The 16,526-nt window shown below is 42.7% G+C and overlaps 3 protein-coding genes across 5 annotated transcripts in view; 1 reads left to right on the forward strand and 2 right to left on the reverse strand.

Annotated features, from left to right (window-relative positions):
- Positions 1-21: 21 nt before the first annotated feature.
- Positions 22-7,570, reverse strand: LOC116618403 (agrin). Its single transcript, XM_032382006.2, has 7 exons — positions 7,391-7,570; positions 5,025-5,252; positions 3,616-3,852; positions 2,773-3,000; positions 827-1,051; positions 279-354; positions 22-204 (listed from the first exon to the last, which is right to left on the reverse strand). Exons 1-6 carry the CDS (start codon positions 7,446-7,448, stop codon positions 320-322), a joined length of 1,011 nt encoding a protein of 336 aa, XP_032237897.2. The 5' UTR covers positions 7,449-7,570; the 3' UTR covers positions 22-204; positions 279-319.
- A 1,080-nt stretch (positions 7,571-8,650) lies between these two features.
- Positions 8,651-9,883, forward strand: LOC116618406 (PI-actitoxin-Avd5a-like). The gene is made up of 2 exons (XM_048724737.1): positions 8,651-8,823; positions 9,519-9,883. Exons 1-2 carry the CDS (start codon positions 8,763-8,765, stop codon positions 9,689-9,691), a joined length of 234 nt encoding a protein of 77 aa, XP_048580694.1. The 5' UTR covers positions 8,651-8,762; the 3' UTR covers positions 9,692-9,883.
- LOC5512585 (N-acetyl-beta-glucosaminyl-glycoprotein 4-beta-N-acetylgalactosaminyltransferase 1) overlaps positions 9,814-16,526 on the reverse strand; it is a 39,122-nt gene continuing 32,409 nt past the window's right edge. For 2 of the 3 annotated variants that reach the window (XM_048724734.1, XM_048724735.1), the window contains exons 14-22: positions 16,330-16,351; positions 16,095-16,235; positions 14,349-14,398; positions 14,099-14,205; positions 13,571-13,643; positions 13,094-13,168; positions 11,753-11,831; positions 10,998-11,124; positions 9,814-10,260 (exon numbers count right to left, since the gene is read on the reverse strand). In XM_048724734.1, coding sequence (XP_048580691.1) covers positions 10,152-10,260; positions 10,998-11,124; positions 11,753-11,831; positions 13,094-13,168; positions 13,571-13,643; positions 14,099-14,205; positions 14,349-14,398; positions 16,095-16,235; positions 16,330-16,351 — 783 coding nt within the window. In that variant the 3' untranslated portion in view covers positions 9,814-10,151. Of the gene's footprint in view, positions 10,261-10,489; positions 10,942-10,997; positions 11,125-11,752; positions 11,832-13,093; positions 13,169-13,570; positions 13,644-14,098; positions 14,206-14,348; positions 14,399-16,094; positions 16,236-16,329; positions 16,352-16,526 lie in introns of all 3 variants that reach the window. The other variant, XR_007307192.1, reaches the window with a different exon arrangement.

Genomic DNA, 16,526 nt, shown 5'->3' on the forward strand with positions numbered 1-16,526 from the left:
TAAACTACAATGAAAACAGACTCTGATTTATGTTAACATTTATTAAATAGCTTTACATATCTGGAATATATTTCCCTTTCCTTTTTCACGATCTTGAGATATTAATTTTTTATTAAGATTTATTTTTTATCTTAATTCGGCCACTTGACCTCTAGTTGTTTATGAAAACCTGAATCTATCGGTGCTCGGTGTCTATAGCCGAATCTGGAATAAATAATGGAAAAATAAATTAAGTGATTGAGAATATGTTGGTATTTTTGTTGAATGAATGGTTTTACCTGTTTCATCCTTATGCTTTTTAACAAATATCTAAAATATTTCATCTTGCCTCCGGTATCTGGGTATTGTCGCTAGCTGGATGAGAAAAGCAAAGCAAATACAACAAGCTGATCTAGGTAATGCATTTATTCAACTACTACAAATAAACTGAATTATTTCTCGGGGCTCTATTTTTTATTCTATTTTTAATCTGTTTTGAATCAACGATTGTGTAGGTTACGGGCTACCTTATCATATAATTTTTGGCCGCGCGCGAGCTGGATGCGAGAGCAAAAAGGGGGAGGGGGGTGAGTGGAGAACCCCCCTCTCCCCACTCCCTCTTTTTTTTCTACCCCCCCCCAAGATCGCGCGCGGCCAAAACGAAACAAGATGGCGGCCACGACTCGCGCACCGGGTAAGCGCCTTCAAGCAGTTATGGGAAGCGGGAGTGGTCCAATTCTAACTCACAAATATTAATGTTCAAATGGTGAAGAACCTACAACTACTATTTTTTGGGAGATGTCAATGTAAGCGTTTCTCCATGACTAGATTTCCACGGGCGACTTACCGCATTCTCCTTCGTGCGCAAGTTGCACGGCTCCTTCACTCTCGCATGTGGCGATCTCTAACACGCATTTGTTGCCGTATGTCTTGCCATCTGTACCACACACTGGCCTGTATATTTTTGTACATGCTCTGTTACAAACACATCTCACGATTCCGTTCACTTCCTCGCATACTTTGTACTTGGCGCATCTTACAGTCGCGCATGTAAGCGGGGGCGAAGTAGCGACTGCAAGAACAGGCGTTGCCACCATTTCAATGAATAAACGAATGATAACCTTCAATTCTTAGAAAGTTCCTAGATTGTAACCATGATGAAAAAACTTTTCCCTGATATGAGGCTTTTCCCTTTTTCCCATTTTTATTAATTGCGCGGTCATCCGAGATAAACTCGGTGTAAAAAGTCTCAATAAATTGAAAATAATAAGAATAATCTTCCACCACAATATGAAGAATACGAAATGTTTTCCTGTGTTTGATAAGCTGAGCAAGCACTGTGATCGGTCGGAGGCGCAAATCTTCCTAGGTAACCTAAGTCGTCTTTAGCTAGACAAGGGGGACAGGACAATTGAGTCGTATTCAACCTGCCTACGACATGTCTAAGCCCTGAATTACACACTACGACTTTCGTAGCCGAACGTCATAGCGGAGTCGGAGTCTCAGGTTGCAGAGATGTTGCCGGCAAGTCGAATACTCAATACTCAATCAGCCTCACGTAAATCAGCCCTACGAGAGCGCGATCCCCAAATTCCGAATTCCGAACTAACTTCGATTAAATTAACTCGGTTTTTTATAGTACCAATGAAGTAAAGATAAGTCAAAAACCATATTTCTATCATAGCGAACAACGAAGATCTGGTTTAGAGCACGACGTCGCCGTCCTCATTCTAGACCAGGAAACTTGGACTTTCCACTCCTTGGTTTCGAAAAAACGGCTTAGATGTTTAGAATTAATTTTAGAGTCAATTTCACGTCGGACTCTGAGTTTCCCATCGTTTTCTGCCGTCGTTATTCTATTTGGGTCAAGGCCTCTAAGAGAAAGATTTATTATCCCGAGGGGTGGGGGAAGGATTTTGATAAAAGTAAGGGAAAAAATTAGGTGCCCTCCCTTAAAGAGGACAAAAATTTTCCATGTCTCCCCCATTATGCTTCCCCATATTTTCGGTAACATCCCCGCTCCCCGAGAAAACCTGAAGAAGAAAGAAGGAGCGAAGGGGGGACAACGTCAAAGGAACGCGAGCAAGAGATTAGCTGCAAGCTGGTGAGATATTGGAGGAGAAGGAATTCGCTGAAAACATTAATTCGGAAAAAATGAAGGCACTCAATTTCAAATGCGCGACTAAATCCAGGTTGTCAACCTGATAAAGGTTGATGCATATATGAAACAGAAGAAGCAAAATGGCTTTTCGTTCTTCTCAATGCGAGAAAAGCGCTGCATGAGAAAGAAAAGAAAGAGAGAGAGAAAGACAACAAATTAGATATGAGCGAGGATATTGATGATAAAGATTGAGCGCTTGTAGCATTTGTAGAACGTTTTGTTAATGATTACAAATATGCGGAACATAAGCATATAGCGGAAACCATGAAAAACTAGGGTGTATACAGGTTTGCATTGCATTGATATAATATATTTTAATACGTGTCCTTGACAACTGGATTGTACATGCCAAGAAACTGGCCCCAAACCAAGACTTTTTGAACCAAGAAGTCTGATTTGACGCTTGTTCAAATTATATAGAAGAGACAACACCCAAAGAAATCAGTGCCCCCTCTTTTTAAAATCCAAACACTTTGGACGCTCCCCACCCCCTTATGACCTCGGAAATTTCTCGAGCCCCACCTCTCCCCCCATAGTATCCTCACGTCCCCTCCCCTTCTCGGGATAATAAATGAACTTTCCTCCTTATTGAGCGCTAAGAATAAAACGATTTTTCTTTACACTCTACTCACTGCATTCTCCTTCGTGGGCAAGCTTTACAGCTCCTTCACTCTCGCATGTGGCGATTTCTAGCATACATTTGTTGCCATATGTCTTGCCATCTGTACCACACATTGGGCTGTATATCTTTTTACATGCCCTGTTACAAACACATCTTGCGAATCCGTTCACTTCCTCGCATACTTTGTAACTGGCGCATCTAACAGCTGCGCAGGGCGAGGGTGGAGGTGAGGTAGACGCTGCAATCAAAAGAGTAGAAGAGTAAACAACAGCAGATACCTATAAGATAACGAGTATTATCATCACCAACAATAATGATGTAATGATGATATGATAATGTTAACAAAACGGTGACAGTGATGGTTCTGAAAAAGATTGTTATACTTGTACATGTAGCCTACCTGCAGGTTTTGATAGGTAGGTTTTGATTAACCCGGCCCCATCCTCCCCCTCTCCCTGTGCAGCGCATAAATCAAGATGGCGGTCGTGATATGTGCCGAAAAGCTACCAAATCCTACAGGTAGGCTATTGTACATGATCGGGAGGACATGATATATGATGGTGACAATGCTAATGATTTATGGTAATTATGATGACCATTTTATTGTTGATAATCATGCTAATCATAATGGTGGTAATGATGATGATAGTTATGACAATGATGATTATGATGGTGGTGGTGGTAGTGATAATGATGATAATAATGATGATGATGGTAATGACAATGTTAATACCATAATAATGGTGATTATGATGGTGGTGGTGGTTTTGATAATGATAATGATAATGGTTATTTTGATGGATTATGATGGTAGTTATGATGATAATAACGATGATGTTTATCATTTACTAACCACACTCTCCCATGTACGCCATCTGAATATCCCCGTCACTCTTGCATGTGGCGATCGCTAGGGCGCACTTGTTGCCGTATGTCTTGCCATCCGTGCCACACACTGGCATGTACTCCAAGGTGCACGCTCTGTCACACGTGCAGGACGCCTTACCGTTAACAACTTGGCAGAGTTTATATTGTGCACACAGTACGGCCGCGCAAGGCGACACCGATGACGTGGGAGTTGGAGTAGGGACTGAAATGGTAAACATCGTCAACAGCTATATTTCCCTTCTTATAGCATCTATTTATTTTATATGTTTTGTCTATAACTTGAATTGGCCTCAATTGGGTTCGGGTTTAATACTGCCTTAAAACGCTTGTATTTTTTAATATCGACATTTTTCGCATATGGCGGGGCAAAGGTAAAAGGGTTAGGGTGGGAGGGGAGACAGAGGGGTCAGGGTGGAAGTTGGTGGGAGAAGGTTCAGGGTGGTAGGGGTGACAGAGGGGTCAGGATGGGATGGGTGGTAGAGGGGTCAGGGTGGGAGTTGGTGGTAGAGTGGTCAGGGTGGGAGTTGGTGGTAGAGTGGTCAGGGTGGGAGTTGGTGGTAGAGGGGTCAGGGTGGGAGTTGGTGGTAGAGGGGTCAGGGTGGGAGTTGGTTGCAGAGGGGTCAGGGTGGGAGTTGGTTGCAGAGGGGTCAGGGTGGGAGTTGGTGGTAGAGGGGTCAGGGTTTCAGTTGGTGGTAGAGGGGTCAGGGTGGGAGTTGGTGGTAGAGGGGTCAGGGTGGGAGTTGGTGGTAGAGGGGTCAGGATAGGATGGGCTGCAGAGGGGGAGGGGTGGCAGAGGGGTCAGGATAGGATGGGTGGCAGAGGGGTCAGGGTGGGTAGAGGGGGAGGGGTGGTAGAGGGGTCAGGGTGGGAGGGGTGGTAGAGGGGTCAGGTTGGGATGGGTGGCAGAGGGGGAGGGGTGGGTAGAGGGGGAGGGGTGGCAGAGGGGTCAGGGTGGGAGTTGGTAGGAGAAGGTTCAGGATGGGAGTGGGTGGTATAGGGGTCAGGGCGGGATGGGTGGTAGAGGGGTCAGGATGGGAGTGGGTGGTATAGGGGTCAGGGCGGGATGGGTGGCAGAGGGGACAGGGTGGGAGTGGTGGGGGAAGAATCAGGAGTCATTGGAGAAAAATTGATGAAAATGTTTGCTATACGCAGTCTATTCCCAGGCGTTCTTATCGGGTTTCCAATCTTAGGAGATTAACCATAAGGCATAGCTGGGGCAAGTTCACCCACAGAACAGGGTTAGGGAGATGGTTTCCGGTGAAGTCACAGCTCTTACCAATCCACAGAATCCCGGTCAGAAATCCAGTTAACAACGCAGGGGACAAACTACGCTATTCGTTATCATAATCTGAATGCTCCCTACTCTACACTCACGGCAGGGTCCATAATATGCGAGTTGTATGGCTCCTTCACTCTTGCATGTAGCGATCTCCAGCCTGCATTTATTGCCGTAGGTCTTGCCATTCGTACCACACATGGGACCTTTATCCTGCGTTGTACACACTCGGCTACAGGCACAGCTTGCAATGCCGTTCACCACTTCGCAGATTTTGTGTTTGGGGCATTGGATATTAGCACAAGACGACGAAGAGAGTAAAGAAACTACCAAAAAAAATGTTTTTTTTTATTTCAGCAAGAGAGCATAAGATAAGAGAGGGACACTTTGGTATTACCTGCGCGCCATGTCGATTCCGAATCCGGCTATTTTTAGTAACCACCACCCCACCACTGCGCGTGAGCATTTTTACTCAACCTACCCCTGCGCTTTGGCATTTACATCTTGTTGTTTGCCGCTACACTTTGGTATTACCCGCGCGCCATGTCGATTCCGAATCCGGCTATTTTTAGTAACCACCACCCCACCACTGCGCGTGAGCATTTTTACTCAACCTACCCCCGCGCTTTGGCATTTACATCTTGTTGTTTGCCGCTGTTTTGCATATCAAGAAAAATTAGCCAAAAATTGTCGTTTTTCCCAGACGCGGTCACTTCCATATAAGGAAACTAATATATTCCTATTTGGAAAACCTGCACGATTCTTGTCATTTTTAGGGCTGCCGTACCGCAGGTGCTTCGCAAACTTTGTGAATTGTATTCAGAAGGGAAAAACTGTGACTGTGACTATCTTTAGTCAATGGAGAAACCCTCTGAAAAGAAACTAAAATTCCTCGGTACCAGACCCCTAAAACGACAACGGTTTCTTCTTATGTGACTTGAAACGAAGAAAACCCCACCCTATTTGCACAAATACCATCGAAAATTTCATTCTAGCATCAAGGATACGGGCAGTTGCGGTTTATTAAGGGGATATGTAGTACTTCGAGGATTGCAAGATTTCGAAAACGAGACTTCATTCAAAATCAAGAGCGGAAAACCTGGTGTTTCAAACACCGTTTTCGCTCTAACTTGCTGCTTCTTCGTGGTTTCTCAACATTCATTATCTTCCTCATGGTCAAACGAAGTCTGAAAGTTAGACATTAGATATGATATTGATTTTTGTGAATATTCCTGTGAATTGAGAAGGAATCCAAGAAAAATACATTTCATAAAACTATCCTTGTAGCGAGGGAATGCATTTTTGTGATGATCAAAGCCAGAAAGCTGAAGTATCTGAGCTTTTGTAATAGTGGGAAAATAAAATCTTTTCATTCCTATCGAGTTGGCAAAACAACAACACGCAACCCGCGGGAGAGAAGGACAAAATAAAAGGAAAGAAATCCTCACGCGCAGTGGTGGGGTGGTGGTTACTAAAAATAGCCAGATTCGGAATCGACATGGCGCGCGGGTAATACCAAAGTGTCCCTCTCTTATCTCATGCACTCTTGATTTAGCGATTGGCTATCGTTATTCTATATCGTCTTTAATTATCTGGGGTGAGCGCGCGGGAAGCCTGTGATGTTAAAATGGCGGCATGCAAAATCGAATTAAAAACGAATTCCTGCAAGTTTAATTGAAAATTTCCCCCCCTCCCTCCACCCTCAAAACCACAATCCCTCCAACAAATTAGCTTAAACGAGAATGTAACGACCAAAGATGAGGCCAATATTGGCATTTTTCACACAGTATGTCTCGCATTTATCAAATGGGAAAGTCATCTGTTTTATTTGTCACTCATATAGATTGTCATCATTTCCATTTCTTTCTTCTGTTTTGAAGAACATTATCTACTGGCTTTACATTTTTATCAAACAGGAAAACAAAGCTTCCAATTTCAGTTCAATCACTTTTCTGATTATTTTATCTTATTTACTTTTCAGAACACATCAATATTATCAAATATTTTGCTGCTATCGTTTTTAACGTGTAGTCACAGCCTGAACGTTCTTTTAGAATCAGCATGGCATAACCGGGCTTACCATACAATTCCAAATCCAAATTTGAACCATTTTATTGGTCAAAATATTATTGGTAGGAAATTAACATTCAGCATTCGTTGTTCATTTTTCTAATCTCCGAAATTAAACTCTTGGCTTATTAGCCGGAGAAAAGAGAACGAGAAAAGGCTAAAGAAGGCCAATAACGACTTTATTTTACACGCTTAATCGAGTCACAAAAAGGTCCATTTCCATCGGCTAATTATAGCAAGTAACCAAGATATTTTCAGCCAAATATTGCTACTAAGTGCTGGACTTCAATCTCGACTGATTATTTTGAGGTTCCCTTGCAAAAAGACCGTTGATCTTCAAATAAAGACAATTGCGAAAGTGTGGCTGATCAACTTTCTTTAAAGAAGTACTTACCTGCCAGAGGCGCAAGAGAAGCGCATATCAGCAGCGCTACGGTGAATCCAGGTGCCATGTTCAAGCGTGCTCAGATCACTGTTCCTCGAGGAGGAATCAATGGGTGTGGTGGACCAAGCTCGTTTACTGGTGTTATATATATCCCAAGAATCACATGACAACGGGGGCTATAAATGCCTGATAAACTCAGCTCACGCGAGCTACAGTGAGACAGGCGCCCCTCCCCCTTGTCCGCTATAAGTGGGCCATTTCTTATTGAAGGATTGCCAATATTTATATACATAGGACTAACTCCGCCCCCCCCCCCCCCCCCCCCCCCCAAGCTAAGACAGACAGACAGTTTTTTATTGGGGTCTTATACAAAAGAGTACATTGACTGGGAATCCCAATAAATTATAACTATCTAAGACCTCTACACAACACAATAATTAAGTTAGTCATGTGGAGATAATACTATTCCTAAGGGAGAAGCTAACCTGGAGTATGCGCATAAGAGAGTGACGTCTTTCCTTGGAGACTTTTAACATCATTACTAGTCATTAAGTTGATTAATGTCCTAAAATGGTTATAGCGTCCGGCACAAGTGAAAAATGAAGAAAATTATCAGTAAGGATCAATCATATTAATGATTGCAAAACTGTTAAAACAATTTTGTTTTTTAGTGCTTTCATCAAGTAACTTTTCGCTCTGTTTTTAGACACTTTTCAAAGTACGTGTTTTAGAAAGCATATTGCCATGTGTCACGCACGCACTGTATCGTTTGCTACGTATAGATTTGAGGACCAAGTCACGCGACCCTTATTTTGTTCTTTGACTTTTTTGTGATGAGTTATAACGAAATAACAACTTACATACTAGGTTAAGAGAGTAAGTTTCGCAATATTCATCGCCACCTTGCTGTATAGAATTACGTCTAAGGGGATTTCTTGTCAGCGACACTTTTTCTGCTGTTCAATATATTTGAGAGGCACATTGTCTGATGAAATCACGAAAAAATCAAATGTATATGCAACATTCAATCAAAAATATCGCAATACCATCCGATGGAAATAGTTGCTTCTACACACTTAGTATCTCATTAGGATGACAAAATGGCGGGTGACTCTCTGTATCAGCACTCCACTTCCTGTTTTTGCAAACGTAATTATTCAATAGAGCCTGTTTAATTTAGCGTTAACAAATGTTTTTCTTACCCAACACAGACTTTTAATCAGTGTCCGAGACAGTGAAAGCTTGACTCTGCCCTGATTCGGGTCAACTGCTATCACCACCAGGGGAAACTATATATGGAGCTGTCGCATTTTCGTAATATTCTTATCGAAATAGTCGATCTTACCCGTTTACACGCTGCAAGTCTGAACACGGAGTAAAAATGAAGATTTCTCTGGCTGTGGTACTTATTTTTGGTTGTCTCCTTATCGACTTTGCAGCAGGTATGAAGTAGTTTCTCTTATAATGCCATATAGCTAACGATCTTGCGGCAATTTTATGATTAATAACGTTTTACTGTCTTGTCTTTGATGACTCAAATATCATGGCGACTACAAAGTGTTGCGTCAAACAGTAAAATATCATCTATTTTTCAAATTTGTCTTCGATGACACTAACGCTAATAAACTAATCTTATTTCCCATGTCACGAATGTTAATTGAATTTATCTCTCGTGAATGTTATTTGTTTTTGTATCCCTATCTCTAACCCCCCCTGAAAACAGAAATGTCAGAAAAGGATGAGGAAGTCTTGCTGACTAGCTCGCTCTGTTTGCACGGTGTTATTGCACTGTTGCAAGCTGTATACTATCCAACTGTGCCTGGTGTTCGAACGAGTGAATGTTTGGTATTGTCTGTGCTAGTTACACCGGCTTTTATCAGTATCGCAACAAACTTCGCCTACTAACATCACAAGGATTTCTCGTATATATAATCAAGCCCCCCAACCCCGTTCCCCACTCTTTAAAACACGCCTCGGGTCTACTAAGAAACACGCCCTTTAGTACGATACATAAATGGTGCATTTCTCGGGTTGGGAAGTAAGAGTACGAACATGCATTATTTCATGCTTTGGACATTGGATGATGACCTCGGAGTGTTTAACTTGCGTCATGTCATTATGCATTCCTTTCTAACAGGAAGGCCGAAGTGCGATGACAGCCCGACACTGTGCACATTGCAGTATGACCCAGTCTGTGGCTCCGATGGCAAAACCTACGGCAATATGTGCTTTCTGAAGGCCGCCATAAAGTGCAACCCAGATCTCTACATGAAGCATAAGGGTGCATGCCCCGAACCAAACATGGGATGAGATATAATCATAGAAACTTTCCGTAGATGGTGCACTATTGAAGTCAACCAGTTTCGAAACGTTCATTACGAATTAGTGCATAGTAAACGTATGAACAGCAGGAGTGGAACAATTAACATAGATACCAATGAAAACAGTTTAATTGCACTATATAACTAGTTGTACAAGCAAAAAGAAATTAAGCGCAGTTAATGTTTTTTTTATATTGTGAATACTGTGGAAATAGTGGAGTGGACCTCAAATGCTTGGCAATTTCCGACGCGCTCCTTAGACAGCCCGTTTTCGAGCAAATCTTATATGTTTTGTTTATATGCTCTGCACCCCTTAACCCCCCTCCCCCAACACGCACGCACGCACGCACACACACACCCTCCCGTCAAGGTTTGGCTATTAGTTTCTACCAATTGGGGGAGGAGGGGGAAAGTTGCCGCAAGATACTTAAGATGCTGCGAGGGAAATTTTACTGCGGTTTCTTTTTTTTCTTGTAAAAGTCTCCTTTCTTTTCGTGAGGGAAATGGTAAAGTCCGGGCATACACATCCGCTCCGCCTCTAGCTGCACACTGCAAACCCTGGCCAGGAATGAATTAAAAAAAAAAACGTTTACTAAAATAATAATAATAAACAAAATCAACAATGGTGTTTTAACAACAAAATAATCCCGACGAGAAAATCACATCAGCAGAATATACATAACATCCTGTGGATTATCATATTAATCGATTTTTTGATAGCGTGAAACTAAAGGCTGCCTGCTCTCTAGCTTTTAGGCCATAGTTCCCAGTCCACCTCGTCCCTTACCTGTCCAGTAAGTCCCAGTCCTCTCCGCCCCAAGTATATTTAAACTTTTCCACGTCTTCTCCTCCAAACCGGTCCCAGTCCACCTCGTCCCTTACCTGTCCAGTAAGTCCCAGTCCTTTCCGCCCCAAGTATATTTAAACTTTTCCACGTCTTCTCCTCCAAACCAGTCCCAGTCCACCTCGTCCCTTACCTGTCCAGTAAGTCCCAGTCCTCTCCGCCCAAAGTATATTTAAACTTTTCCACGTCTTCTCCTCCAAACCGGTCCCAGTCCACCTCGTCCCTTACCTGTCCAGTAAGTCCCAGTCCTCTCCGCCCCAAGTATATTCATTTGGTATATTTAAACTTTTCCACGTCTTCTCCTCCAAACCGGTCCCAGTCTACCTCGTCCGGTCCCAGTCCATCTCGTCCCTTACTTGTCCAGTAAGTCCCAGTCCTCTCCGCCCCAAGTATATTTAAAATTTTCCACGTCTTCTCCTCCAAACCGGTCCCAGTCCACCTCGTCCCTTACCTGTCCAGTAAGTCCCAGTCCTCTCCGCCCCAAGTATATTTAAACTTTTCCACGTCTTCTCCACCAAACCGGTCCCAGTCCTCTTTATAACAAGCAAACAATCCGTACCCCATCCATTCCCATGACCCTGTGGATATTACAGCAACATAATAAGGCATTATACCATAGCAACCATGATTCATGTGGCCGAGACCAAGCAAAGCAGGCGTACCCAGGACTCGATGAAGGGGTGGGAGGGGGGGGGGGGGGTTCGCAGTCATAGATTTCATATAGAAAAAGCACAGTGTTTAAAGATTTCTTAATAAGAAATGACCCACTTTTTAGCCGCCAAGGGGAAGGGTGCGCGCGCACCCCCCTGTATACGCGACTGCGTAAAGAGAAGTACTAGGTACGAAAGAGTTTTCTCATCTACGCCGCTACTTTTTTTGCTGTTGTCGTTAATATTGTTTATGTTGATGCTGTTGCTATTGCTCATTGTTGTTTCTCGTTAATAATGTTTATTGTTATCAATATTATTGTTAGCGTTCCTGCTGTTGTTATTGTTCAGTGTTCTTCTTGCCGTTGTTGCAGTTGATATTGCCGATAATGTTGTCAAGAGTTGTTGCCATTATTGATAAATTTTCGAAAATGCTGTTCAGTACTGTTGTTGATGTTGCAATTACACAGAGTTGTTGTCGTTATTGATATTTTTGATGATGTTGTTAGGTGTTGCTGTTGATTTTGTAATTGTTCAAAGTTGTTGTCGTTGCTCTTACCTTCTGGGTAAAGATCAGATGCGCCGCATGAGAGACGAGCGAGCTTCGGGAAGAAACCTGCCATGCCTTTAATCACGTGCTTGAAAGACAATACAATCAACAGCTTTAATTTATTCATCAGAGCTTTAAAATATATGAAATCCTTTGTGCTTCAATAAAACACGATGAAATACTTTATCTATTAAAATACAATTAAATACTTTATCTATTAGTGCTTTAAAAGCAATTTGATGAAAATAGTACTTTATTTATCATTAGGGCTTCCAGGAGACATTGAAATAGTTTAATTTCTCTCTAAGTATCACTTAAGAGTCATAATAAGTGAACTACAGTGGAACCTGGATTTTACGATACTGGGTTTTACGATAAACTCGATTTTACGATGACATTCCTTTCTTCCAGCGGGAATACAGTGAAATGTATAAGAAATTACCTCGATCTAACGATATTGGATTAAGCGATATTCTCAATTTTACGATACAAATCTGTTCTCCCAAGCGTGATTTTGTCAACTATATCACTGATTATGTCTATCAAAAATAGTGAAAAACTCATGAATATTTTTGGATTTGTTAGGGATGCTCATGATTAAGATGCCTACAAAGGCCCTAGCAAATGTTATTGCTGTATATGCTTATGATTAAAATGCCCATAAAGGCCCTAGACAATGTTATTGGTGTTTTTTTTTTCGATGTGGGTACCCTGTGGTGCAATTTGAGAATTTAGCCAAAATAAAAACTTAAAACGGCAGGGACTTTAGATATTGGTTTGACATTATAACAAGTAGTAAGACAGCATTTATGATTGTGAGGTATTGCAAAGGAAGCTCCAATCTGCCTGAGATGGGTAACCTGTGGTTTTTACAAAATGTCCAATAAATACGGCCAGAGCAAGTTACAAACTTGAAAACATCACTTTCCTTATTAAGTGAAGTCTCCTAAACATAACTATCATAGTTGTTTGCTTTCTTCAGTGATTTCCCACGATACCTGACTAGTTCTTTTTGGATTAAATTGTGTTTCACATAAGAATCCAGTTTTCTTCACGTAAGTGAATTTTCGTCTGTTTCTAAACCATTAATTCGACGTAAACAATAAACGATGAAGTAACGATGCAACCATCGTTAGTTTTTTTTAGACGCCATTCATTGTACCGTCCCAAATGCAAATGCATATAAATTAATACATTGGATTTGTTTTTCCGTAATTGCATGTTTTTACATTTGGTTATGGAACGGCTCATAAAAAAGACTTCTACTAATTAACAAAACAACTAATTAACAAAAGACGGAGTCTTCTCATTTTACTGATGATGTCCTTCAGTAGCTCGAGCTTTGCTCACCTTTCGTATCACGTCAAAGAAGCACAATGGCCATGTTATGTGTAGGTCCATCAGAAATACTATACTATTGTTGTCCTACAAAAAAGACTTGAATTATGTGACAAGAAAATGACCTCCCCCCCACCCTTACATTTTTTTATATGTTTCGCCACCTAAGCTACCCCACGTTCAGTTCATGTAACATTGCACCAGTTTGCGGGATGATTCGACCACGGGATGACTGATTGATCGTAGCCTCCTCCGCAGAGATCTCGAGTGTTTTTTGGACCTTTTCACTATTTCTATGACTTGGGATTCCTGTGGCGTGTTAAATCAGAACCGGAAGCCGGAACCTCCCTCCTTCCTAGGCCCTTTTTCTTGAACACGCCACAGGAAGGCCGAAAACGCATCAACTGCTTGTCCAAAAAGCTTGTTTATGTTATACAATTAATTTCATCGCGAATTGATTTCGTATATCAAGGACAACTGACTCTTCACCTTGACTGTCGCCACTCCTGTGTTGAGAGCAAGCGTTTTGAAGAAACTACCTTTCATTTTCACAAATGTGTAGCTGAAAGACAATACATATATGTTGCTATAGTACTTTAATAATGCGCTGAAACGTTGTTTATCTACAGGCCCCAAGGGGTAGAGGGACTGGGTCTTCGGAAGAACATCTCCCCCCCCCCCCCCCCCCCCCCCCACACACACACACACACTTGACTGCTCTAGGGGAATTTAAGTAGCACTACGAGGAAGGACGAGCTACCTAAGAGCAAATGGTCCGCTTTATGTGTAAACAAACCCCCTTTCCCCTCCCCTCTCAAAATCCTGCTAACGGGCCTGAGCTGGCACTATTTTCTCTATCAGGTCGACATGGGGAGAAACTCCCCCGGGCCCAGAAGCTTCGCTCAAACGAGAGTGGATTAGTGTTGATGAGAGTTTCAAATCCCATGACCGTTCGACCGTGCAATCTCATTCACTCTTATCTCACTCGATTTAGAATATAAAAAAAACGTCCTTTACCTTTTATTTAAAGCTGATTTTTTAAGATAATCTTCAATATTTATATCCGTAGTATTGAAATCTACTATAACAAGATGAAAGTTTCTTTCGGGTGTGCTCGTATAGATCTAAAAAAAAAAAAACATCTTATTCCAGCAAGGATAGATTAGTCAACTACAGTTAAACAACATGTCAACCATGAAAAGTTAAGCATTTAAGTTTATTATTTACTAAACTCCCAGAAATAGTTTACTGTTTTTCATTCACTTACGTGAGAGAGACTATCGATGAGATACATGATCCAGAAGCCATAATTCTGAACTAAAACAAACAAATTTTGTTTAATTAATAAAAATATAGGGCTGTACTCCCATTTTCTGCTACGGTTATGTGTCCCTAGTCGGCTTAGTTAATATCCAACTTACTGTCTAAGTATACATTTCAGCTAGAATTTACTATGATAGGGTGCAGCTGTCCTGAAGGGGTTAACGGGTACCTCAGTACTCGCACTTATTTTAGGCCGGGATAATTGAAATAGAAACCGATGACCGAAACAGAGATAGAGCGGCCAGAATTGACCTCCCCCCCTTACTTCAGACATCCCCCCTTCCACTTCAGACCTCCCCTCTTCCACTTCAGACCTCCCCCCTTTCCACCTCAGACCTCCCCCCTGTCCACTTCAGACCTCCCCCCTTCCACTTCAGACCTCCCCCCTGTCCACTTCAGACCTCCCCCCTGTCCACTTCAGACCTCCCCTCTTCCACTTCAGACCTCCCCCCTTCCACTTCAGACCTCCCCCCTGTCCACTTCAGACCACCCCCCCTTACTTCAGACCTCCCCCCTGTCCACTTCAGACCTCCCCCCTGTCCACTTCAGACCTCCCCCTGTCCACTTCAAACCTCCCCCTGTCCACTTCAGACCTCCCCCCTGTCCACTTCAGACCTCCCTCCTGTCCACTTCAGACCTCCCCCCTGTCCACTTCAGACCTCCCCCCTGTCCACTTCAGACCTCCCCCCTAACTTCAGACCTCCCCCCTTCCACTTCAGACCTCCCCCCTGTCCACTTCAGACCTCCCCCCTGTCCACTTCAGACCTCCCCCCTGTCCACTTCAGACCTCCCCCCTTTCCACTTCAGACCTCCCCTTTTCCACTTCAAACCTTTCCCCTGTCCACTTCAGACCTCCCCCCTGTCCACTTCAGACCTCCCCCCTGTCCACTTCAAACTTCCACCCCTGTCCACTTCAAACCTCCCCCCTGTCCACTTCAGACCTCCCCCCTGTCCACTTCAGACGTCCCCCTTCCACTTTAGACCTCCCTCCTTCACTTCAGACCTCCCCCTTCCACTTCAGACCTCCCCCATTTTCACTTCAGACCTCCCCTCTTCCACTTCAAACCGACCATAAAAAACAGGCAGGTTACACTTTTTTGGAGGAAAAAAAAGGAAGGGAGGAGTTGTGTGTCGACATCGACGCATTGTAATTTGAAACCTAACCGGATATGGGTAAAGGGGTGGTATCTCTTAGATAAAAAAAAAAGAAACGCCGCACATAACAATCTTTGTTGTATGGACCTGTGTTAACCATTTTTAGTTATTAGACAGAAAAAAGGAAATTCCAACTCTCCTCCGGACAATTTCGAGAAAAAGAAAATTCTCAGATTCTCCGATGAAACGCTTTGAGCTTGTTGGTCCTTACTTGTATGTAGGTAAGATAAAATTTTTCAACAACTGTTTCCCGCACATTTGGCGGTTTAGTCGAACTAGGTTATATGTGGTGCTGAATATGTTTATCCTCATGCTGAAATAGAATGTATAGGAAGCAAGTGAGTACAGGTAGAATGTAGAAGGGGCGGGCGGTCTAGGTAATATTTAAAGGACAGGAGGGGGTCAGAGCTAAACTTGACGCTGTTGGAGGGGGGGGGGGTCCTACGTATTTTTTCATTATTCGAAGCTCATCCCCCCATAATTATTGCACAGTCCCTAAGTGTAGAAAGCTCCACCTGATCGTTCATGAGAGCACCTGGTAAAATAATGTAGATTTTCGGCTCTTGTGACCACTGGAACCCCTCGGGGTAGCACAGCGAAGTAGTTGTGTTAGGATTCTTGGAAATGTACTTGTCATTGAACTTGTACACGAACTCCGACAGACGCACCAAGCGATCTGAGATAGGTAAAAAATTAACTCACTCACTTCTACCGATCACAGACTAATAAGCAGTTTGTTTCTTTGGTATTTCTGAGACGAATCTCCTTACTTGTTATCTTGTGTTTGAGCTCCTAAAGAAACAAAAACATATTTTAGCAAATATATCCTAACAAATATATCCATTATACCCCTAAATTCTAATCTGCCTCTGATCGACAAATAGAAATCAGCCTAGCCTGAGTCCCTCATCTCGGACACCTTCCTCGCGTTACTGCTCCAATTCCCCCTTCCCTAGCATATTACCTC

Source organism: Nematostella vectensis, chromosome 3, assembly GCF_932526225.1.
Source record: "Nematostella vectensis chromosome 3, jaNemVect1.1, whole genome shotgun sequence".
Lineage (NCBI taxonomy): Eukaryota > Metazoa > Cnidaria > Anthozoa > Actiniaria > Edwardsiidae > Nematostella > Nematostella vectensis.